We start from the raw sequence: 25665 nt of genomic DNA on the forward strand, positions 1-25665 counted from the left end.
CTTTTAACATGTAAAGGCTGAGGACTGAAGTCTGATCTCAGTTGCATGAGGAGTTACCTTCTTTCCCATCCCCATGTACTTACTCTGAAATAACACTGGAACAACTGAGATCAAACTGATTTTGAGAGTTTAGTAATCCCATCTCTTCTATTTGCACACAAAATAAAATCAAAGGAAAAACCTTAAAATCACTAACACCACAACTGCTAAATCATGGCTTCTCAGCCACCTTCACAAGTCCTCTTAATAGAAAGTGTCCTAATTTTCAGAGGCACTGGTCAGGTGACTTAGGCTGCACCATTAAGAATTATTTTTTAGAAACTTAAGTATGGATTTAGGACCTTAACCTAGGTATCCTGTTGTTTTATGCTTTTGACTTGTGACTTACATTTCTTATTTGTAGGGTATCCAGTAACCCTTCAAAGAGGACTCAAAGGTTTCAGGCAGAAAAATCCAGTTTCATAGAGTGAATTCTCTTATTTGTACATTGTCTTTTAGGTTATCATTATTCAACCTCAAGTCCAAACCCAGACGGAAAGTAAAGTGGAGACAAAGAAACCTCCTGAAGAGTCAGCTCAGGGACTGCCTGCTACCAAAAAGAGAAAGGAGGAAAATCCAGAGGTGATTTTTTTTATTTTTTTATTTTTAATAAGTGAGCTACAATATGGTTAAGTCATGGGGGCCAAATCTAAACTTTCTTCTGTGTGCACATGTGATTACTTTATTTGTGCTTGTGGTTCTGCCAGCTGTTCATCTCCTCTCAATCTCTGCAATCAGGGTAATTTCCCTGCTCCTGACAAATTTGGTTTGCACCATTCAAACCTTCCACTGTCACAAAATGTAAGATTTGGAGGTCTTGTAATACCTAGAGGTCTCATGATAATCTAAGCACCCCATGGCTGCAGCTGGATTTCTTGTGAAAGGTGTATACAAACGTAAGATATTTTCTTTTATGTTATCAAACGTATAGCATCAGATTTAGAGGCTGCATATGAGGTGGAATTAACATTTCTTTTGTAAGATGAGCTTTTAACATCATCTTTGTAATGTATCTTGCAATTTTTAAATTGTATTAGTACTTTCCTGCATTTGCTGTGTACATGTCTTCCCACATGTACACAGGTTCTAGTCTGAAATACATTAAAATCCTTTGAGTACGAGAGTGGAAAGCAGGTAGTGAGACTAAATGACTTTTGTGAATTATATTTTTGATTTAAACTAGAAATAGAAACTGCAAGTCCTTGTAGAAATGGGGTCTCTCTAACAGACATTTTGGGTTTTGACTGGCTGTGTTCACATTAGATTGGGTGTAATTTTAGGGCAGTTTGAGAAGTTTTACAAACTAAATCTACTTCTTTTGTGGAAATGCTCAGCTCCTGTGAAATCTTAAACCTCAGTAGTCTAATAAATGTGTAGTATGAGAGCATCCTTGGAGCTGTAGGTTTAAGAGGATTATTACAATATAAATCTGTGTTACTTGAGGCATGTGGGTGGTCATTTATTTAGCATTTTAAGAGGTTCATATATTTAAAACAGCATTAAGGATAAATATTTTAGCCCAAAGTATCACAGGTCCATGTACAAGCTCTGCAAAACTACACTTGGGAAACTTGCCAAGTTTAAAATCTGACCCTTATATGAATCTTCATTACCACTGAATCATGGGACTGTTGAGTCCTGTTTTGTTTAGGCAGCTGTTTTCAAAGACTTAGTAATTTTGTAGCACCTTATGGGCAGAAAGGCCAGTGGGTCCTGCTTAGAACCAGAATGCTAGGATAAAACCATCATTTTTGCTTTGCCTGTAACTTATCCCCATGGAAAAAATATTGAATAAATCCTTCGAGAGAGATACAGGAGGAGGCAATTGGACTGGGCACAGTTTTGGTATGGGATTCAAAAATGTAAGATTTTTCATTACATTGCTAGCTAGAATACCTTGAGGACTTTTTCTAACAACACTGTTCCTACCCTGTTTACTGGAGGTCTCAAAAACCTTAATTTTCTGGGTAGGGTGCTGATGCTGTGCCCAAAATTATGACTGTTCTTTTACATAGATTTGTTGCACAGCCATAAATAGGTAGGTCTAGAGTTAATTTCTTTTGTTCTTTGAAAGTAAACTTTAGTTGATTATCATGTATTTATGCAATTAGGGTAATTAGAACTAACATCATAATTAGTATAAATACATGTAATGACATAAATAGAACATGTAATTACAAAACGAAATGCTTTTATGAAAATCTTTGTTTTGCTTCATGAAAAGACATACTGTGCATTACAGTGAATTACAAAAGGGAGCTGCTCCTTTGGGAAGAAAATGCCCTGGATGTTGTTTTTTGGTTTTTTTGGGGTGGGAGGAGGGTGGTGGGTTTAATTTTTTTTTTTTTTAAGAGACCTGAGATCACCACAGAAAGAAACAGAATTCTGCCAAAAACGTTTTGATCATTTACAAATTCATATTAGCAAACTATCTGGCAACATTTTCATTCTAAAATGCTTTTATCTAGAAGAAAAATTACTGCCATAAATGCTGGTTATTTACTTACTGGTGTTCTAATCTTTCCTAAGCACAAGAGAGACACATGGCAATTGTGAACTAAATGCTAATGTTAAACCTGGATTGAAATTCTGGAGAAAATGAAGTTGTGGTTTTGTAGCTTCCTGTATAGAGGAGGAACAAGAGACCCGTGATATTTGAAAGGAAAGGTTTGCAGTGGAAGTCAGATTTTGAGTTGAATCCAATGGGCTACAGGGGTGTGAAATAGCAAAACCCATAAAAACAAATAGGCTGTTAACATATTATGCTTGTTCAAAAGAATACAGCTTGTACTGGGGTTTTTTTAAAAGGAACCATCTTTCAAGTCCCTTTAAAAGCTAACACTTCCTGTCTTTAATCATGAGACAATTATCAAGTCCACTTGTGATGGCTCTTCATATCTTAAGCAAGTATGTTGTCATTACATTTAGTTAGATACCTATTCAAAAAATTTCAGCACGAAGACAGGAAAATGTTTAGCAAACAGTCCAGTACACAAAAAAATTCAGGTGAGGCATCAGAAAATGTGTGCTTTCCCTACAGTTTAATGTTCAGGTAATGCAGGAATTCTGCACTCCATTGAGAAAACACACACTAACCATTCCAGCTTTCTGGTTCTATCCCTAAATTTTGTTATTACTTTTGCTCACAGTGCTGAGAAGTATCCTGCCACCGTTACTTTTTGATGGGACTGAGGTGAAGCTTGTAATCCTACTCAGTTGACTAATTTTCTTCTCAGATCTGCACAGTGGATCAAATATTTACCTTTTCCTTAAAGTGTGAGGCTCCCACTGTGCCTGGCTGGTGTTTCATTACATAAGGAGTGAACATTACTGAAATCAAGGTCTGACATGCAAATGAACACATGTATGTGATTACCACAGATATGGACTGCAGAAACACAATGTGAATATATCGAAATTGCCAGTGAGGAAATTCTACACCACCATTTTTGGGTCTACCTGGAGAGTAGGAATCTCCCAAGGTGGTGGCAAGGAAGTATTCCTGTCTTACGTGGGTGTTAGTTCACCTGTTTGACAAAGGTATTTTCACGGATGCATGAGTGGTAGAGATGTCCAATCCTGACCCTCTGATTTTGATGAAACCACCCAATAGTTAGATCTTTTCATCTACAAGATGAGTATGTTTTTGCTCTCACAACTTCACTAAGTGAAAGTCAGAATTGCAAAGGAAATTGTAGTTCTGGTCACTTACTAGTTGATTTTGTCCTGAACTGAAATGAAATGTTGAATCATCAGACTTTTCACAAAACAAGGAGGTCAGACTAATTTTGACTTGGAAGTGTTGAAATGTGTTCTCCTGACACTCTTTGAATGAAACAGGATGTTTTGGCCTTCTACTGTTTAAACACTGTGTTCTAGTTGGACCTGAATCTAAACATTTTATTTGAGGTATGATAATTGCATCTCCCTGTGGTCTTTGTACACTTCCTCAGATTTGGATTGTGGGCTTTGCTTGCTTGGATTTCCAGAGAGCTTCAGTTTCATAGTCAGATTGTCTCTACTGTGGAATTGAACCTCATGAAAATTCCCCTTGGGTAACCTGGTCCAACAAGATCCTTCAGCAGAGCAGAAAGAGGAGGCCCCCAAAGCCCCACAAGTGCCACAAATGTGACTGAAAACTGAGGAGTTCAGTTCAGTTTGGGCTTGGAACAACACAGTGTGATTTCAGTTTTCATCAAAAACGTGCCATAAAAACTTCAGCCAAACCTTTCTGCAAGGAAAAATTTTCCAGTGAGAAATCACGGACAGAAAATTTAGAATCTGCTCTAATACTTGTCCTATCACTGCTTCAGCATGTTCTGAAGATTTTTTAGTATGAAAATATGTTTTGTGCATATATGGTTTAGAAGAGCTGTGAGTAATATTTTAGATCAGATTCCTGGCTGCAAAATGAGTTCACCAGTGTCAGTGGGAGATGTTTGTTCACTCCCCATTGAGGAAAAATATTGGATCAGTGTATGTCTTCAGAATCCATGCACACAATGATTTTTATATCTTGGGAAGAGAATTTGCTGATTTTTCTTTTTTTTTTTTCCAATGAGAGGGGTCTTTCAATATGCTTCTGATGTCTTGTTTAGTGTTGTACAGTTCATACTTGTTTCACTTCATACAACTTGCTCATATCTAATAAAAGCAGTGCCATGTCCAGAATGTAAAAATAATACAAAATTACTTCACTAAAGAATTGGAGTAACAATCCAGCTAGCAATGTGAAATTGAGCTGATTGAATTGACTGAATATTGCTCATGTGCTGTGTAAGATGAGCAGTCATTTAGCATTGACTTCAGAAATCTTTGAACTGGTGGAGTTTATGTAGCCGTACAAAGAGAACCAGGCAAATCTCAAGCAAATCTTTAGTTAAAGTTCTTTACATTACTGTGCATTCAAATAAGATACATTTCTGAAAGACTTTTACTGGGTTTATTCTGAAAATGCTAATTTTATTTATTTTCTTATCATGATTATTATAGGAGAAAATCTAACCCATTTATTTTTTTCCTTAGAAAATTGCCTTCATGGTAGCACTAGGACTGGTTACAACAGAACATTTGGAAGGTAAGATGGCATATGTTGATTTACAGTTCAGTTTTTGAATAAAATCTTTTCTGTTGGCTTCTCTGCCAGACCACATTACAGAGGATTGTGTTCAGATGGCTTTTGGATCTCTCCAGAGAAGGAGATTGCACAGCCTCTCTGGGCAATCTGTTCAGTGTTCTGTTACCCTTCTGGAAAAGAAGTGCTTTCTCATGTTCAGGAGGAACTTCCTGGGCATCAGTTTCTGCACGCTGCCTCACTGGGCACCACCGAGCACAGCCCAGTCCATGCTCTGACCCCTGCCTGCAGATACTTACACACATCAACAAGATTCCCTCTCAGTTTTTCCTTCTCCCGTCCTCAGAAGGGCATGAAAACTGAAAAAAATGAAAAAATCAGGTGAAGTGTTACCTTTGCACGTTTGTGCCTTTCAGTCTCACATCAGTGGGTGACTCACTCAGCTCTGCCTCCCACCCCATGGCACAGCTCCAGGGGCAGGAGGACTGGTCCTGCAGCCAGCCACCAGCATGCTTGACTCAGGCTGGTGTTTGGATTTAAAAGACGTGAACAACTGGAGGAAACAGCAAAACAGAAATCCTGCAAAGGCTCTGACCACCACTGGTCTGGTTGATGGATCTGAGAGGCTCAAGGATGTTTGCAGATAGGCAGCAAAGTGCCCGCTGCTCCCTCCCATGTGAGATGGGCTTCCAGTTTTTGAGTTGATTGTCTGTCATCTCTGGAGTTCCACAGAATAATGTGTAAAATAGTGGGATTTGTTTCATAAGATTTTACTTACTTAGGACTACTATTCACAAAGAATTCCTTCCCTCCATTTTCCCCACTTAGCCAAAAACTTAACAACTAAACTTCTCTAATCTAATCGTGTGCTTGCATGAGAGCCTCTAGCATGTCTTCCCAGGCTCCTGAATATGACTTCAAACAAATATTGCACATAAGCTAAATGCAGTATCACATAGTTACCAGGTCCCTTCTCCAATTTTCCAAAAATAGCTTGCCAAAGTTAGTGGATTTGTATCTTTCTTTGCCTCAGCTTTGTTGTTCTGAAATTATAGATGAGAGGGGGAAAAAGGAGTTTGTTTAGCAAATTTGCCAGTGGTGTGAGCCAAGTTGGGGTGTCAGAATAGTTCTCATGGACAGAGATGACACAGGTATTTTTAAGAAAAGATCTGCAGCCTGATGGTTTTTAGTTACAAGCTCAGCTACAACAAGTTGGTGTGATTCCACCAGGAGAGAAAGTTGGTATCTGTGTCAGCTGACAGTGATCCTTGATCACAAAAACTGTTAATGGCAATTGATATTTACCACCCATCCCATGAACCACAGTTAGCAAAATGCTTGGGAATTTCCAGTGCACTGAGTTTTAAGTTTTGTGTGCTTTAGACTTAGGGGCATGCTTATCTACCTGGCTGTCTCAAGGTATCTACCATTTTTAGCTTGATTTCTTCTTACTAAGATTTCCAGCTCTTTGGTTTTAAGATGAGTTGTGAATTAGTGAGAAAATACATCTGAATTGCAGTGTCTCCTCAGTATATGCAGCAGGTTTCCTGTGGGATTTGTTGCCACTTTTCAGTGTTTTTCCTCTTTAAATCTGCATTTTAAAAAATCATTTCATGCCCCAGTGACTGAGAATTTGAAAGCAGTTTAAAGAAATTTTAAGCCTTCATAATTTTTAATCCCTTAATGGTAATGGATTGAAATGGAGATCAAAAAACTTCAACAATTTGGGGAGAAGAGTTATAATCCAAAAAGTACAAATGATGACTGCTTCTTGTTTTCTTTGTCTAAGGAAAACAGGACAACATTTGAAGTTATGCAGAAGCACAAATTCTGCTTACAACAGAGAGGACTTAGTTTTGTATAATTCTGTAACCTTTGATTTTATTGGAACTAATAAATTCTTTGTGAGGGTTTATTGCTTCTGTTTAAAATGCCAAGCAGTGCTCTACTCTGTTCTACGCCAAGTGTGAAGATGCACATTTTAAACCAAACTGCTACAACACTTACCATGCAGAATCAATTCCTGAAGACTAATTCACTTTTTATATTCAGACTAGCATTAAATAAATGGTTCCAACCAAGAGCTATTTACTATGGAAAGGGTATTTCTTCATCAGAATTGGTGACCACAGCTGTCAAAAATGTCCTTATAGCTTTCATATGCTAAAGGTTATTATATTACTGCTCTGTAATGTTTACAGTTATCAGTCATTGCTATTTATCAGGGAGCAGTGGTCATTACACAGTTCAGTTTATTTTAAAACTTCTAATTATTTCTCAATTTCACATTTTTGGAATTTAACTCTATTGAGACTGCATCATTAAAAGCTTATTCATTTGGTATCTTTAATTCACAGTGTTACTGTTAATTTTATTCATTAATTTTCTGGTGAAGGGCTATGGTCCACTTCTATATGGACTTCTCTATCTGCCTAGACGTTTTTTCACCTACCCTCCACACGAAAAGAGCTCTGTTCTGCAGAGCCTGAGTGTGAGGCATCTTTACCAGTAAATGCACACAGATGCTTCCACTGACTGCCTGTGTGCAGGGTACAGCTTTCCGTGAAGATAAATCGCCATCGTGGGCCCCATGGAATGACTGTGCAGCGTGTTTATGGGTGAAGGCAGCAGCTCATTGCAGTTTGGCCTCCAACATAAAGCTATCTTCAAATTCATTCACCTTTGTCAGATGTTTGTTCAATGCTTAAAATGGTGTATGGGAATGATCAACACTTGGAAAGGGTGCTGGAAACCAGAACTGAGTGCTGGGGATCCACTTCCGAGTATCATAAAACACCCTGAAAGCTCAGCTGTATCTTACTGTTGGATTACAGGTAGGAGGTCTTGCTGGATACCCTGAAGGCCATTTTCTGGTGCTGAGGGTATTCTGAGATAGAAACCTCTTTAGCTCAGACACTGAGGAAAGACACCAGACCCCCTGCATAATCAGATGGTGTCCTGAGTCTCTGCTGGGTGTGCTTTGGGGCCTCTGGGCTGAAGAACATGCTCCTGCCGGTTCCTCTCCTTCTGAGATAGAGCAAGGCAGAGCAGAGGTATCACCACCATGGGGGCATTTAGACAAACAAGATCCTTCTGGTACCTCAGCTCCGAGTCTAAACTTTACCTTGCAATATTTATATAGGAAATATTTTGGAGTACAGCACACAATTCACATCATGGGATGGCTCTCCTTGCTGAAGTGTGTCTGGGGTTTATGTTCAAAATAATAATGACATGGTTGGAATAATCTCGGCATTCTGAACTGTCATCAGGAGCTGGAAAAAGAAATTCCATATGATGTAAATGAAATCCCAGCTCAGATCAAAGTAGCATCAACAAAACCTACAGATTTCTGTGGCTGAGTAATCTGCTCCCTCTCTCTGTGTTTACAGCGTTGTGCACATGGCTGGTGGTTGCTAAACACGGTCCTCAGCATGTGCCATCTTCAATAGGTGCCACCATTTAGTGGAAGGGAGTTGTGGAATTTTCGTGGAAGGGAGAAATGGGCTGCAGTCCAAAGAGCCCATCTGTGTGCTGGTGTTTGCAGTGACACACACATACACATATATATGACTCATTTTGCAAGCTCAGGATTGTGAAGCTGGGTGCTTCTGGGTGGATAAATCATCACACCCTGGTTAGAACTGAATCCAGCTGTGCTGTTTCAACTGTGCTTTTTCTAGCTTCCATGGAGGAAGAGTAATGTAAATTGAATTTAGAAGATTCTCTGTGCTTTCATGTGATATGAACTAGAGGCTTAATTGCTTTAAATGCTTCCCTTCTGTTAATAGCAGACATCGAGAGTACTTTGAAGGCTCTCTGATGATGCTTGCTGAATATGAGTCTGAAGGGATCATAACAAAATTCTTGTAGGGCAGCAGAAGTCTACCTTGAAGGGAGGAAAAAAAAAATAGAAAATGCCTGTGAATCTCACAAGGAAAAGCTTATTAATGTCAAACCTTGAACTGCAGCAAATATCAATGCTGATGCAACCCAATTATTGTTTAGAAGCTGAAACAGAGCACAAAGCTCAGGGGGCTGAGGCTAAGATCATCTTAACAACTTATATCTACATTTTTTCCCCTGATGAATGAGAAATACACAGTTCATGTTCCTTTCCATGGTTACAGAAATCCAGAGCAAGCGTCAGGAAAGAAAAAGAAGAAGCACAGCAAATCCAGCCTACAGTGGACTCTTGGAAACAGAGGTACTTTTTCATTCACTTTTTTACCACAGTTCTGTGTCATATCAATAAAAGGTCTAAGTGTTTCTTACTGTAATATGAATGCAGAACCACAGATGCTTGTAAAGAGATGCTAATGTAGAAGAGAAAGAAAATATCTCGTCTCAGTGGCTAAGCAACAGGGTTTCACCCACAACATCACTTGCTCCAAACTAGAATTCATCTTAGTTTTAATAAAGGCCAAAAGGACCAAATTAATGTGGGACCTAATTACTCTTTTATCTACATAGGCAGTCCCTTTAGATCATAACTGGAGAACAGAAGTGCTGCATTTTGTTCAAATGTGCGTTGCTATTTCTCTTTTCTTATGTGCCAAATAGTAAATGGAGATCTTTGCTGTTTTATAAGTGGCATTCACAAAAGGAGTGTGTTGGTTTAAGAATCAATGTGGTGTGCAGGCAGTATAGAAGTCTGCATGATAAATATAACAATGCATTATTAAAAATAAAATGCTCTGGATAATCTCTGTTGTCTGTTACATTTACACTGTTGCATCTATAGTAGTATCAGAATTTGGTCCTCTGTTATATTGGATTGCAAACTTGGTGTAAAAGCAGCATGTAAATAGATTTAACATCTTCTGAATTTTTTTCTTAGTTTCTAAACTAACATACATGCATTTATTCAGCTAATAAAAATTCCACCTTTAAAGTTTCAGCACAGTTTGAGTTTACTGTCCGAACTTTCTACTGAAATGAAACTCAATTGCAGCCAGCTCTCCATTTAAGCAAGGCGTCTCTGTGTTCCGAGTTCTCTAAGACTAAAGAAAGTGATTGTTCTTTATTTAGGCACAGGTGATGCAGAATTCCTGGTATGCCAGTATTTCAGATTTCTGTCTTTGTTGGCAGATAGCAAACAGATGAGGCTAAGAAGAAACCCACCACTGCGGCCATACTGCTGAGTTGCTTGATTGTTCTTTTTTTGAAAGCATTGGAGATCTTTATACTCCAGAGCAGCTCTGGGCACTTGAGTTCTTCACAATTCCTCAACTATTTTCTTCAGTGTAGATACTGATGTCCATACATACAGTATTTAATTAACACAGTAGGAACTTTAGCCTTGCTAGCATTAAATCTGTAGCTCCTTAGGCATTTTTGCCCTGATTATTAAAATACCTGCAGCAGGGTTTTTTGGCTGTAGCCAGATTGGTGTTTGACAAACTCTATTACCTTGGAGAAGAGGTGGAAGAGAAGATGGCCTAGGTCTGCTTGCACCCCTAGTTCATACTTCTCATCACATCTATTCTCAAAAGCATATGCTGAAATGAAGGATGGCATGGGGAAAGAAAGACTCCTGTGGCTGATCAGCTGTGTCCTCATTAGGAGCTGTCATTAACTACTGACCATGGGGAATGTCATTCAAATAAAATGGAGGCAGATGGTTTTTCTCTGATCAATTAGCTGCTCAGACTGATTTGCTGATCAGTGAGTTGAGGTATTTGTGGTATTTCGGTGCAGTTCAGTTTAGCCTACTGAATGATCTTTAATTCATGATTGTTTAAATTAAAGTTGCATATAAATTAGACTTTTTATTTGCCAACACCCCTCGAAATGGCAGGAGCTCAGCATTTGTAGTGGTGATCCTAACTTTGATTGCAAAAATGTGATCATGGTCTTACGTCTTCACTTGAATGATGTGCTTTTTCTAAGTTTTGTTCTTAAAGAAATAAGATACTATTTTATTTTCCTACCCTCAGTAGCTTTTTTTTTTTTTTTTTCATAGGAAAGGGTTACACTTTGGGCTGGTTATTTTTTGAAGAAAGAAACGTCTATTCAAAATTCATTAACAGACTGGCAGGCACCTGTCCATAAGAGAATAGTTTGATCACCACAGAATAAATAATTTAGTAGCAAAAACCCCTCTAATTTTCTTCCAAGCAGAATCTAACAACATGTAATGAAAGAAAATAGTGCTGTTTCCAGTCCTGCTGGACAAGTATTGGATGGCTCAGAGGAACAATTTGGGGTTGTCCAGACTATTAATGAAGCTTGGTTTGCTATTGACTGCAGCTTGTGCCATCAGACAAGGCTGGCCATGGGCTGTGTTAGATGAGTTAAACATCTCAGACAGGTTTGCAGTGCTCTCTGCTCGTAAATTTGGTGATCTCAGCAGATTGAAGTCACTGTCAGCTGCTCAAGGTCCTGCGCATTCACTTCTGAAAGGGAAATATTTTGCTAAGGCCCTCCCTCATTGCTTGCAAATGCAGTATGTTCCTCTGAACTGTAGGCAGGTGTCACAAAGGTAGCAGTGTTTCTCCTGCAGGTGAGAAATTCATCACCGTTTCTATATATGCAGAAAAGAGTAATAATTCTAGGAGACACTTGGACCACTACGCTAAATTTGAAAAATAGAAATTGGCGAACGTGAAACCACTACAGCAAATAAAGGTGTCATCTCACAACAACAATTTCCCCTTACGGATGTTGTTGGGCTTGGAGTTAGTTTTGCTGTAGTCTTACCAGCCCGTGGAACATATCCTGCAAGCCCGTCAATCACATTCACAATTTGTATTTCTCTCTTCTTAGTAAAATCTGATGCACAATAAACTGCTCTACGAAAATCTTATTAGAAAGGTAAATCATACAACTGTTTGGCTGTGTCAGTGGTCAGTCTGACACAGCCTTGGAGAGCTGGTTAGGTACGAGGTAATCCCGTGGAGATTGATAATCTGAAATGTAAGAGACAACTTTGCAGTGACGTGGGATTGGTTTCTCTTCCCTTGTAGCGGAAACGCCTCGCGTCGAATTATTTGAATAACCCCTTGTTCCTTTCAACGAGAGGTAAGCATATTTTTAAATGAATATACTGCTATTCTAATGGCATGTTAAAAATTCATTTGTAGGATTTCATATGAGTTGCTGTTAGGATGCCATAGGGCATTAGTTTAATGTCCCTGTATTTTTTATAAGGAGTGAAAATAAATTGTTTTTCTGCAAAAACAATGGAAGGATAAGGCTAAAGGTCATAATTGCGTAAAAATGGATCCAAAGCCTCTGCAATCAGTGGAAAATCTGTTCTCTGGCACCTTAAGCACCATGCAGTGAGAGAACTGATTGAAGAAAGTAGTGTTGCCAACCCCAGGTACTTAAAAATATATGTTGAAAAATAATTACTATTTTAGGCTTTTCATTTGCCTCTTTCTACCAGCTTTAAGAAACTTCTCTTCATCCTCAAGCACTAGAAATTTCTCACAACTTTTGCTTCAATACCAAGGGCTGAAAACCAGCTTTTCTGATTCCAAGAGGTAGAGCCATAAATCTAGACCTGATGACCTTGAAGATGCCTTCCAGTCTTGTATTTATAGGAAATTCAAATCTGAAACTTAATAGTAAATGCCTTGAGAATTAACAACTCAGAGGAGCCATTTGGGGATGCTGATGATTAGCTCATGGGAAGAAGTGCACTTCAGGAAAAAAAAATGTGCAACACAGAGAAGTCAAAAAGTTGGGACATGTGAGGTGAAACACAGAGAATATAGCTTAATTTGACTTTAATACAGTTTAATTATAGTTTAGTTTGAGTATAGTTTAATTCTTCAGACAAGACACATGTAGTGTTTTAAGGAAGCAAGTGAGAAGCTTGTATTTCAGAAGAGGAGACAAAGCCAGTAAAGAAATTTGATTCTGTCCTTGCCTTTGTTTTGCCATTATAACTGATTCTCTACTGCGTTGCATTAGAGGTAAGGGAAGAGAGACCTTTTTCTAAGTTAGATATTATATCAGTATTAGGAGCATTTGCAGGGGTAGTTATAATTGAGACACGAAGTTTTGACAGTTTTTCAGTGTTTTCTTGATCTCTCTGTCAACTGTCATGTTTGGTGCTTGAGATTCACCTTTCTGCCTCGGCCTTGGCTTCCTGCACCACAGGAGCACCGAGTGAAAGGCAGCAGTGCTTCTCTCTGCCTTCAAAACTTCACGTGCCAGATACAGACACTTGGCCTACTTATCATATGCCTGTGATGCATTTGGTCTCAGAGGACAGCAGAGGTTATTACGGTAAACAGCCATGCTGATATGCCTCTTAGCGGGGAGCCAGGCTCATGTGAGCCCCGCTGGAAAGAACGTTATTCCTGGCTTAGTTTCATCTTCAAAATTAAAATTGTAATTTATTGTTTGTCTTAATCACAGCCCTTGTTTTTCCCATGTAAGCACATGTGAGAAATCGGGACAGAGTGGCATTGTTAGCAAGTTGTGCTGCCAGCCCCTGGGTGGGTTTAAGTTAGGGTTTGATATCTCTGGCCTTCCTTTCATGACATGTTTTTCATTTTACTTGCAAGGAAGGAGGCAAGTGACTGAGCTCTACTGATGCAGCTGTCTCGGAGCTTCCTGGAAATCAGCAACCTCTCTCCTTAATCATTAATTCCTCTTTGAGCCCCGTACCTTAGGTTTTTCCAGAATCCAGAATATGTGCTGGAGTTCTGCATATTCTGAGAATGTTGAGATGGACTTCATTAGAGCAGAATTCCCCACCTCTGCAAGGATTTTTTTGGCCCCAGCACTGTTCTGCTGGATGCTGCAAGTGCTGAACAGAAGGCAGGCGCTGTCCCAGATTGCTTGGTGATGCAGTGATGCAGTTCTCCAGCTTCAGTGCAGAGATGGCTGCCCCTTCCCTTTTAAAGTGCTCCTTTTAAAATATTGTCCTCAGTTTCATTTTTCAGCAACCAGAAGAGGTTGTAATTTAAGAAATTTAAGACTTTGTAGCAATGTGAGCTGGAAAGACAAATAAACAAACTAGAAAAAAATCTTCATGATGTCCAGGAAACAACTGTCATTTCTGGAAACACAGAAGAGAACAATTCTTGTAAATTTTGATCAAAATGTTAATTAATCAGGATTCATTTATATGAAAATGTCTTTTCTGAAATGAGGTCACATCCCCTGACATGTATCATTTGTACAAAAGATTCATCAATTATCAAGCCTCTGTTTATCTGAATAACATTTATATCCCCTGAGTAACCGTGGTGTCATACAGTGGTGGATCTTTGTGTGTGTATTTTTTGGATATGAAGTCACACCTAGATATTTTATAAGTCTGTGATTATTTATGGAACTACTTGCCGAAGGATACTACAGTTCTTGGGAAAAGTAGAGAAAATTATGGAAGAAAAAAATCTATCAAAGGCTGTTAAATATAAAAAGGAAGATGCAAGCTTAGGGCTAGGGAAGCCTATAAACTCAGTGATCCTGATGGGTCCCTTCCAGCTTAGGATACTCTGTGATTCTTTGAAATCAGCAGCAAAAATTGCAACACACTGTGCAGTTTCTATGAAGCTCTCAATTTTTCCTGGCTTTTTATTTTTGGACCAAAGTGTGTTGAATTCCACAGTTTATTTTTTTAATGGAAGGCTTGGCCTGCTTTCCAGTGAGCTCTGTTGGTTCTTGTTCATATCCAGTTATGAATACAATCACTACAGACTCAGTTCATCCAAAGGTCACTGGTATTCCGGGTGGGAGTATTTTGATCAGAAGGAGTTGATGATAGGATCAGGCTCACTCCCACAGGAGCTGACCATTTTGTCCAGGAATCAGCTCAACATTTAAATCTGTGTTTAATGGAGGCACCCATTTCATACTCCACGTTAAGTGCACTGCTGGTTCAGGGCCAGCCTTTCCAACCCCCCACATGCTGAGGTCCTTCAGGGAGGCTTTTTGACTCCTGGCACACGGAGAGGGGCTCTGCATGAAAATTTCTGAAAATTTCAAATACTGTGACCTTTTAGCATCAGACCTTTGGACATGGGATTCCTGCCACGCACATTTTAAAATCTCCAATTCTAATTCCACTGTTTGGATTTGAATTCACATTCTTTCCTGCCTGCATTAATTTTGGCAATGTCCTGCTCTCCTATGCCACATCTTGGTTAAAATTACTCCCAAAGCTGAGAACTAGCAACTGCTGCAGCAATGTATTTTCCACTAATCTGTTTTCTGCCCTTCTTTTATATGCTAGCAAATGAGGATCCATTCTGGAAGGTATGTGTGGCAAAGTTTGTGTATTAGCAGGTGTCTTTCTCATCACTGTGTATTCAGTGCTTGCTTCTGATTATTGTAGTCACTCCCAAGGTACCTAATTGCAATATTCTCTTCTCCCACTTAAGGAAATCTTTTGATTCCCTAAGCTGGAATTTCAAAGAGATGAACTCTTGGGCTTTCACATGCAAGGCCCTTTGTTGATTCCGCTGATTGAGAAATTGCTAGTCCAGACCTATGAGTTAATGAAAATTTTATAAGAGAAATGAGTAACCATTCTAGTTTGTGAAGATTAAATCTCTTTACTTTGCGGTTAAAATTAAGATTCTTTAAGCAGGTAGTTTATAAAGGAGAGTATTTTGGAGCGTGATTTTTTGATAGGACTGGATTAGAATTCAACATACAAGCCTGACTAAAACTGCCATGAAACTTTTTAATTACTATTCCTAAAAATGAAAACATGCTTTTGGAATTAAAAAATACAAAATTACTGTTCTATTTCCTGGAAAGCCAGTAGGAATTTTTTGTTTGTTTGTTTTTTTGTAATGACTCACAAGGCATGAGAGTTTCAAAATCAGTGTCTCATTTATTAAAAAGAGTAATTAATGTTGCCATCACATTAGCATAGCAATCTACTACATGACATTGTAACTTTGTTGATGAGTCTTAGGTCATGTTATGTATTGCTTCAGACAAAGCACTAATCAGTCTTGTTGGAGAAAGGTTGTCAGAGCAAGTCTGAGCAGAGAACAATTACTGCCAGGGAGAAAGAGGCCAGAGGAGTTCACAAAAGAGGGTATTTAGCCCAAGGCTGTGCTGCAGCCTCCTGCTTCCCCAGCTGCCCTTTGAGGCAGAGCATGAAACATGGAACTGTGCTTCCCCAGAGCCCTTTCTTGCTTCCTTCTGCTGTGGGCATGAAGGAGAAGTGATCCCCACATTAACTCTGATCCAGGACAGAGCCATGCATGGGGATACATGTGTTGTAGTAACACACTGGCAAAGGAAAAAGTGAAATAATTCTTATGTCACAGCCTGGCTATGTTATTCGACTCTCTCCTGTGTTTCCTTAGTTGGGATTTATGTTTCTGTTTCAATTTATGGAACTTGCTTCTGGCTCATTTGTTGTTCGTATTTGTTGCTATTATATATCTATTATTTCTGTCTTCTGTGTCTGTCAGGGTCCTTTTTGACAATTAGATTTCGTGTTTGAAGGAGCCTGTCTGCTGCAGTAGAGGCTTTGAATGCTGTGTAGAGGGAAGTTCTCAATGGATTGACTTTACCCAGGGCACCCTTCTCTTGCAGAACGAGATCCATCACGATGAACACTGCACTGCTTGCAAGCGTGGGGTTAACCTGCAGCCCTGTGGCACGTGTCCCAGAGCATATCACCTCAACTGCTTGGACCCACCCCTCAAAACTGCCCCCAAAGGGCTCTGGGTCTGCCCAAAGTGCCAACAGAAGGTAAGCTCCATGGAGCGTGGTATACCAAGAAGGGAAAATGGGAGACACCTTGAATTTGTGTACCCCTAAACAAATCTAACCTATGGTCGTAGCTCAGTGGGACTAGATTAGATTAAAAAGTACTGAGAGGCTTTTAGTGCAGTTTGCAGTATTTGTTTCTGGTATTTTTCACCATCCTAGAGTAAGAACATACAAAGAGTGCTGTAACTTGCCTGTAATTGCTAAGAATTGTCCTCTGAAAATGTCTCTTCAGTTCTTTCCTTTCTTTACAGTAATGCCACCAGCATTTAGCTAGACAAAGAATGTAAATCTTAGAGATGAGGGAGGAAGTGTGAGAAGAAGACACTCTTCCCCAGTGGATCTGAAAGGTGTGAGGAGAAAACTTCCTTTTCTTTAAATCACACTTTTCACACTGTGTTCATCACAGTTATGTGAGATACACTAAACTGCCTAGTTGCTGTGAGCAATGCTGATTGCACAGGGAAGAAAAAAATTACTAAAACACTAAAGTGTCACTAAAGTGTAGATTCTGTGCCATAGAGTTCCTTGTGCTTAGCCCTGAGGTCACTTCTATGTTCTGAGACAAGGACCCAAGTTCTGGTCCTGCCAAACTGTAAGGCTGGAGCAAACATTAATGTGTCATTTTGTGGAATCCTAACCATTTATTGTTTCCCGGGCTTATAGGTGTTAAAGAAAGATGACAGTGTGCCATGGACTGGAACTCTGGCTATTGTTCACTCCTATGTTACTCATAAAACAGGTAGGGATTAACTGAGCCACTGACAAGGGATTCCCTGCTCATGATAGGCAATGCCATTTGAGTCCTTAGCTGAAATATCCAAGTAGCGTTATAACGCTGCCAGGTCTGATGGTGACTGGGGAAAGAAGACTTTTCCTCTCCCCTTGCCCTTGGTCTGCTCCTTTGTCATCTTCTCTCTGTAGGGAAGTTGAGAGTGATCTCTCAGGAGCTTCACTCTCTGGGGGAAGCCATCATCGAAGTGGTGCCTTCCCTGGAACAGGGCTGAAGACGGGACTTTGAGGCAGAATCATTGTGAGGCAGAGTCAGGCTAAGCAGAGCCATGTAATTGGGTCTGTAGCACGATGCCAGACTAGTGTCCCAGACACCACAGCTTCTAATTGTTTCAGTGTTATGTGGTGTGGCAGTCACTTGAGTCATGCTGTGTGACAGCTGTGCATTGAGCATTATTCTTTTTTAATTCCCTGCTGCACTCTTACAACAGGCTGTTTGGGGCATTAGATTGTATATTAAGGACCTTTATGGAGGTCTGGCACAGTTATAACTGTGCTTTTCTGCCAGGATCACTAACTATTGCCATTCCAAGGGGCTGGCCCCTTCCTAAATACCATTCACCTCTTTCTTGGAGACCTCCAGGATCACATGTGATCTAAGGATGAATTTTAATTCACCTTAAAGGTGCACTGTACCTTTTGGCTTGTCCTCCCGTGTGGTAACCATTGACATAGACACATGCATAAAATCCCAGAACCATTTAGGTTGGAAAAGACCTCCAAGTTCATTCAGTCCAACCTGTAACTCACCCCACCTTGTCAACCAGCCCAGAGTGCCATGTCCAGTTGTTCCCTGGACACCTCCAGGGATAAGGACTCCATCACCTCCCTGGGCAGCCCCTTCCAATGCCGACCACCCTTACAGTGAAGAAATGCCTGCAAGCAGAAACTCCAGATTTCTTTGGCTGTGCCTGCTGACAAAAAGCTAATGAGGCCTTAAACTCACCATGCAAAATACCTGCTTCTGCTTTCTGTCCTCAAGTGCACAGTACATCCTTAACCTCTGCATCCTTAATCTTATTGCTCCACAGTCAAAGAAGAAGAGAAGAGAAAGTTATTAAAGAGAAGCAGTGAGCTGAAGAGTGAGCATAGACAGTTAGAAGAAAAAGATCGACTTCTCAACAGTGCAGTGAAGGTAGGACACCTGATGGGGACAGAGTGTCCTCAAGAGATGTTTATAAAGAATTTAAGCCCCCCCCAAATGGTATTTTGTGGCTAGAAAATGATTCAAGCTCGCAAGCAGTAGATTCTCAAGTGTGAATGTGTTTCTCTCTGAGGAAGTACATGTGCATTTTCTTTACGCACAAAAGCAAGCCAGTCTGGCAGGCTGAGGAGGAGAAATCACTTGAATTCCTGTGGCAAAACACACACAAACAAAACTCCACAAATACCCACGGCTGCCTTCCTTGTAGTTTCATCTGTAGCTCTGAGCTCCCCAATGACTTTAGGGCACTTCCATCCTCCAGGTGAAAAGTTTAGTCACAAGTGTGTCCTCTGGTGGTAGCTGCTTGTCCATGAGCTCAAACCTTTTGATATTAAGGAGAAATAACCATCTTTACTGAATATTGTAGCATCTCTCCATGACTGGACATGGACTGTTTTGTCTCTCCAAACTCATTTCTAAGCTAAATGCTGTCTGGAGGTATCTTCCACACATATTGTGCTATGAGGAGCAGTCTCTGGCTGAATGGGTTGAATTCAAAGCCTAATTCCCACCCTTCATGGCTGCAGGAACTATCTGGGGCTTCCTCCCTCCTAAGAGGTAGCTGTTAGTTTGCATGGCAGCCTCAATAAATATTTGACACTTCCTTACCCTGGAAAAATCAAAGTGGCAGCTGCAGGAGTAATTGGTCACTGCTTGTTTCACCATTGCAGTTATTCAGAAGAGGCATGTTGAAATATTTATCACGTAAAACAGAGTGGAAGGAAAAACAATAACTTATTAAAAGACATCACTGTATATTCCCTGTACATGTGTATAGCACTAATGGAACCACACATCTATGTAGTAGGTAGGAGAGTGCAGTGGGCTGAGGAATTTGGAAAAAGAAAAGCTGTCAGCTATCAGGTGTGTGTCATGGCTGTCAAAATCAGTAAGATTTCTACTCAAGCAGAATCAGGTTCTTTCAGTGGGCAACACTGTCTTATTTAAATGGTAATATCAGCCAATGATTGTATTTGTTGGAAATGCATCCACTTGAAAGGAGAAAATAAATTAAAGGTGTCCCAGCACAGAGCAATTTCCTTCTGACATGTTAACAGAGATTTATATGAAAAAAGAACACTCTCATACACCCCACAGCTGCAATGGTAAAAACAGAACGTAATTTATCTTTCATCGGAAATTTCATCTCTCTTAACCAACCTCTGAGCAGCTCCACACAGCTGCTTTCCAAACAAGTTGATTTTCCAGTGGGCATTTCCCAGTTGCCCAGGACAGGAGAATCCCCACCCCTGGGCGGTCTGGACCATAGCCAAAGAGGAGAAATCTGCAGACAGTAATCAGTTTGGTCAGAATCCTGGGCACACTGGGAGAAAGAAACACAGGGTTCAGGTATTAGAGGCTGCTGTCCCCTTTCATCTTGCAGACAGACTCAGGGTGTGGGTCTGTCCCTTACAGAAGAATGGGGTGTTGGATGCAGCAGTCCCTGGTTGGGAGGGAAAGGAGAATTACTGATTCTTCCTATCTCTTCTTGGAGAAAAGGAGGATTTGGGATGCCTTTGTTTGGCTCCTGCTCTCGTGCCCATTTGCATGGAGGTTTTTATTTCAAGCGATGGCAGGGTGCAGTTTGGTCACCCGAGGGACGAAAGCTTTCTTGTCACTGCTCTGGTGTAGCAGTTGTGTCTTGGAGCAAAGTTTTCTGCCAGAAGAATATTGATATCATGTTCAGTGAGATTAATGTATCTTCACAGTGTCTATTCCCTGAAATGAGTGGCACCATATGAAATGCCTCCTGGTGAGGTTCACCCACCGAGCATTTATCAGGGTCTTTTGGTAAGAGTGAGAGACCTGAGTGGTGCCTTCTGTATTTTCAGTAACACAGCTACTGCTCATCTCTGTGGAGTGCAGAAGGTGCTCCTCCCAGGCTGTCTCCAGGATGGAGTCAGAAACATCCTCCAAACACATTTTACCTGGGAAGAATACTGTTCCCTCAGACAGCTGCTGCAATGTGTGCGGCACTGCTGATTACTCCATTTGTTAAGCTGTGGTTTTGCTTTCCCCAAAGGAGAACATACTTCATTTGAGCAGAACGAGCACCCAAGGCACCAAAGGATGTTTGGAGAGATGTTTGACACCACTTTGAATGTACTCTCAGCCTTTCCTTCTCTCTCCCCTTCTCTTTGTTTGACAGAAATGCTTAGAGCTAAAAACCAGCCTGATGGCCCAGCAGAAAGGGACTCAGTCATCACTGGAACGTCTCAAAACCCTCATTAGACTGATACAAAACGAGCAGATGATTCAGGTTACCATGACGACCACCACCACCACCTCCCTGCTGTCCATCCCCTGGATCAAGCCCTCTGCTGCCTCTGCCGCCATGCACAAAGCCTTGCAGCCGTCACAGGGCAACAACTGACAGGAGCCGGCCCTGCCAGGTCCGAGGGAGGGGCGGCGAGGAACTTTATGCACGTGGGCAGGGGCGAGATGAAACTGGAACAAAGGACAGAGGGAGCCAAAATCTCAGTTTTGATACACTCAGAGACTTGCAGACCAGTCAGCCGCGTTTGTAGGTCACTGTGGCAGCAGGTTCCCACAGAGCGGGTTGTGCTGCAGTTTTGTATTTGCCAAGACCTTCAGTGACACGTAACCAGACCTTATGACATTTTGTTTCGTTATGTTGGCCTTAATGTATTTATATGACTGAGGATGAAGAGGAAGAGCATGGCTGATAGGAAGCAGGATAGCCTTTTTTGGTGGCAGACAGGCTTTCTGTTCTAAGGGGAGAGGAGTTAGTGAGGTATTAGAGAAGTAGCTGGGCTGAAAGCTGTGTGTGGGGGGCGGGAAATCGGTGAGATAACCAGAAACTGAGCAACTTAGCACTTGACATGGGTTGTTTTCAGAGGAACAACTTTGGCCCCGTTGATTCAGGTGACCTGGAGATGGGGTCGTTGTGACCAGAGCAGCATCGCGGACACTCACAGAGCCTTGGAAACAAAAGATTTTTTTTTTTTTCTGTATTATTAGACTTGAGAATTGCAGATATTTAAATAAAGAAACTGTATGAAGTTAGCATTTCTAGTAAAATATTGAAGTATTTTCATGCTGATGCTTCTGTATATGCGTTCCGAAATATTTAAAAAAATACGACTGTAAAACTCCTTTTGCAGGTCCTTTTTACTTATTTTGCTATCAGTGTATTTTTCTCATGGAGTTTTTGTGCAAGGTTGAGCATCAACCATAAGAGTGGATATCTTTGACAGTTTGGGTTTCATTTTTTAAAGAGATTATTTTGTGGTTTTCTGTCTTTTCGTTCATTTCGGATTCTTTTTTAAAGAAGAAAAGCAAATAAATATTCTGGGGTTTTGTTTCTTGTCAGTACAGATAATATGCCAAAAAGATAACTTTACATTTTTGTACTGCATTTTTATTGTTAAAGATATGTAACATTATTTATTTATTTTTTGGTTTTGGTTTGTTTGGGGTTTTTTTTCGTTTGCTTGGGGGTTTTCTGTTTGTTTGTTTGTTTGTTTGTTTGGGTTTTTTTGGTAGAAATATCTGCTGAAATGGTACAAGAAAGAAAAAAAAACTGCCTCAAGGGGTTGCTTCTCGAACTGGAGACACAAACTCAAGACTTCTGGGGGAGGGCCAGGGTGTGGAAGATTAAAAGGGTTTGGTAGGATTTCGGTTTGATAAGCTTGATTCCTTTTTTAACATTTTTGTTGGATTTTAGCATATTCGGGAAGTGTTTAGCATTAGCCTGAGAAAACCCCAGTGCACCTGCTTGTTTTCCTAGCTGGTCTTCCTGATTCTGCAAGGTCCTGCCTGGCCCCCAGGGCCCCGTCTCCTGCCTGGGGAGGTGGTGAGGGACACCCCGGGTTTCTCAGCTCACACTCCCCAGTGCCACTGTCTCTGTCCCTGTGAGTTCTCCATCACTCGGCACAACAGGCACTCGTGGAAAGCCACCAGAGCAGGACACAAGGTTGGTCTCTCACATCAGCAAATCACATGGTGCCGAATAGCCTTTTTATTTTATTTATGGTTTTTTTTAGTTAAAAAAAAAATAAACACATGAGGGACTGGCTTTTTCTGTTGCCCATCACTAGGCAGCACATGGTCCCTTCAACCATTTTCACAACTCCGGGAGAAACTGTGCAGTACTATACAAATCTATTTTAATACACAACACTGGATTGAACAAGATTTTTATATTCTTTTATTGATGAACAAAGTGAACTAAGTAAAACACGGTTGTTATACATTGGTTAAATGTATGCAATTATGCATTCTGAGTGGCTTGCAATGTAGATGTTTTCAGGTTTCATGATTTTTTTTTTTCCTTCTCAGACAAATAAAAAAAAAAAATAAAGGAAAAGTGTGGAAGGTTGAATATGTGAAGAATTTCTGAAGAACTGTCTTCAACTGTTAAAAGTAGTTATTTTGAAAAGGGGGCTGTCCAGTGGATAGTGTGCATAGAGAAAAAAAAAAAAAGTGTTTGTCTTAAATATGCCAATGTAGTTTTACTTCTTTATGATGCATTAAACTTGAATGACAATTTCCTGGCATTGTTGTGGTGGTCTCTGCTGCTGAGGGTCACAGCATGGCCTGCCCTGGCCAGACTCTCTCTGGGGCAGGAGAAGCGACTTGGAAAACTGGGGGTGCTGATTTCTCCACCACTGTGTGCCATTTTCCAACTTAACTGCTGCAGTACTTTCTGCTTGCTTTCTGTCAGGAAGGTGGCCTTGAGGCCACTGTGTCTCCCAGGCAGAGGCGCCCTGTCCAGTCCCCTGCTTGGCTTCCCACCTCTTGGAATAATTGCCAATCCACCAGACCTCTGGGCTTTGCTTTCATACCTGCACATTCAGGTGCTCTTCAAATGTGTGGTGACCCTACTGTGTAAAGTAATTTACGTACATCACTTTATAACTGTAGTAAAGAAACAGGGAGAGAGGGTCCTAGTGGGGGTTTCTGGCTGGTGGAAGGGATGGAACTTCTTCCCAATAAAATTAATAAAATTAAAGCAAAACACTGTCACAGCTGCATAAAGCCTGCTCCAGTGGCTAGTGCTTGCACAGAGCAGAAACGGGGTTGGGGTTTTCTTGTCAGGGGTAGAGGAAAGGATGTTTTTTTTTTGTCGGGGAGTGTGATGCCTTGTCTTCACCTCCTGGCTGCATTACTGTTTAATTTCAGGCTGCAATAGGCAAGGGAACTCAGCACTGCCCTCCTGCCTCCCCAACAGCTCAGCTGCCCCCTCCTCCCTCCCAGCCCCTGCTACATGGAAGGCAGGCTGATTTTCCCTAACATTGCTTCCAGTATTAGAAGACACCTCTCCCCCACGCCAGAAAACTCCCCAAATCATATGTCATTGTCATCATCATCATCATCATCATGTCTGCCACCACCCTAACCTTTAAACTCAGTGCTGTGCTAACAGAAAGGAGCCATTTACAGAGCTCTGCATGCTGCCTTAATAATTAATGCAGTTGCAAGAGAGTGCAGCCTTTAATCTTTGATAGTATTTTAAATTGAGGGTTTGGTGGAGATTTGCAGGAGTCACGGTAGCCTCTGTTCCTTGCTGAGGTTATGGGCATTGTCTTTGAAAAGAATCAGGAGCTGCAGGGTTCCCAGCCTCCCCTCCCAAGTGAAAGTTATTTTTACAGCTATGCCAGACTTCACAGCTTCAGGGCTCTTTATTTTACCCCGACAGAGTGTTTTCTGTGCACAGCACTTTTTCACATGCCATAAGTTATCTCGCAGAGGATCCGCAAATAGCCATTTGAATGAAGTGTGCTGTCTCCAAGCCTGTCAGTTTTGTATTTGCACCTCTCCAAATGTAATTTCACCCATTCTTCCTGCCCACTGTCTCTTGTCCCTCAGAAATGAAAGGAAAAGGAACACTTCTCTCTGTCGGGAAGTAACACAGAGCAATGCCAGAATGAGCAATTTTTGTGTCAAGATCTCAGATGTTTTGAGGTTTCTTACTCTTTAGAGCGAGAAGCCACTAGAACCTAAACACTCAGAAGTCAGGAAGCAAAGTCAAGACCACTCAGTTCTTTTTTTAGTGTTTAGTTTACAAGCACAGCAGCAATTTCTGTAAGATATTGCAGGATGATTTCAGTATAATGTCAGCCCAGCAAACGGCTTCTCTCATGGCAGACCCCTGTGTAAGGATGGCAACACAAACCACAGCAGCTGGATCAGGAGTTCATTCCACATGCCAAGGATTTTACTAGTAGTTTGATGGCCTATTAGGATCACTTAAACTTTAAGAAGAATGCATTATAAACTGATATGTACTTTTTGTTCTGCGTTCTGCATGTCATCTGTAGCTGGAAAGAAAGTAATTACGCTGAGTGGCAATAGCCACAACAGATAAAACTCTACTCACTTTAATCAGGTTTTTCCAACTGCAGCCTATTTTGCTTAGAAAATGAAGCCTGGCTTCTGAGATCAATCACTAGCAGCTGACTGATGCAAACAGAAAATGCCAGACTCCCCTGCTGCAAGCCACTTTTAAGTTCACCACAGTGAAGATCATTAAAGCAAGAGTTGGGATTTTTTTCCCCTCCCTTAAAAAAGCAAACAAAAACTAAATTGTCATGACAGGAAAAAATACTACAAAGCGTACACAAGCTTGCTATAATACATTCTAGCCAGGGAGAAGGAAAAACAACAAAAAAAGATGCCACTGCCCTTTGAAGTTCTTGTTTGCATTTGCGCTGGCAAATTGCAGATGATTCTTTGCTGTTTGAATGCAGCAGAAATGCTGCACTCCAACCTTTGATTGAGGCAGTAGCCACAGAAATTTTAATTCACTCCTGCATTTCATCTTTGGGCTTAAAATGCTGCAAAAAAAAAAAAAAATCACCTTTCCCCTCAATATTCATGCTAGAAGCACAGCTGACTG

General features: G+C 40.7%; 1 protein-coding gene across 4 annotated transcripts in view; it reads left to right on the plus strand.

Annotated features, from left to right (window-relative positions):
• PHF21B (PHD finger protein 21B) overlaps nucleotides 1–23314 on the plus strand; it is a 154503-nt gene extending 131189 nt beyond the window's left edge. For all 4 annotated transcript variants that reach the window (XM_066184348.1, XM_066184350.1, XM_066184349.1 and 1 more), the window contains 9 exons: nucleotides 499–621; nucleotides 5065–5116; nucleotides 9244–9320; nucleotides 12082–12136; nucleotides 15309–15331; nucleotides 16631–16789; nucleotides 17474–17549; nucleotides 18631–18734; nucleotides 20953–23314. In XM_066184348.1, the coding sequence (XP_066040445.1) occupies nucleotides 499–621; nucleotides 5065–5116; nucleotides 9244–9320; nucleotides 12082–12136; nucleotides 15309–15331; nucleotides 16631–16789; nucleotides 17474–17549; nucleotides 18631–18734; nucleotides 20953–21177 (894 nt within the window). In that variant the 3' untranslated portion in view covers nucleotides 21178–23314. The remainder of the gene's footprint in view (nucleotides 1–498; nucleotides 622–5064; nucleotides 5117–9243; nucleotides 9321–12081; nucleotides 12137–15308; nucleotides 15332–16630; nucleotides 16790–17473; nucleotides 17550–18630; nucleotides 18735–20952) is intronic.
• Nucleotides 23315–25665: the final 2351 nt, after the last annotated feature.

This window comes from Chamaea fasciata, unplaced genomic scaffold (assembly GCF_029207755.1).
Source record: "Chamaea fasciata isolate MVZ Bird 193981 ecotype frontalis unplaced genomic scaffold, bChaFas1.0.hap1 SCAF_5, whole genome shotgun sequence".
Lineage (NCBI taxonomy): Eukaryota > Metazoa > Chordata > Aves > Passeriformes > Sylviidae > Chamaea > Chamaea fasciata.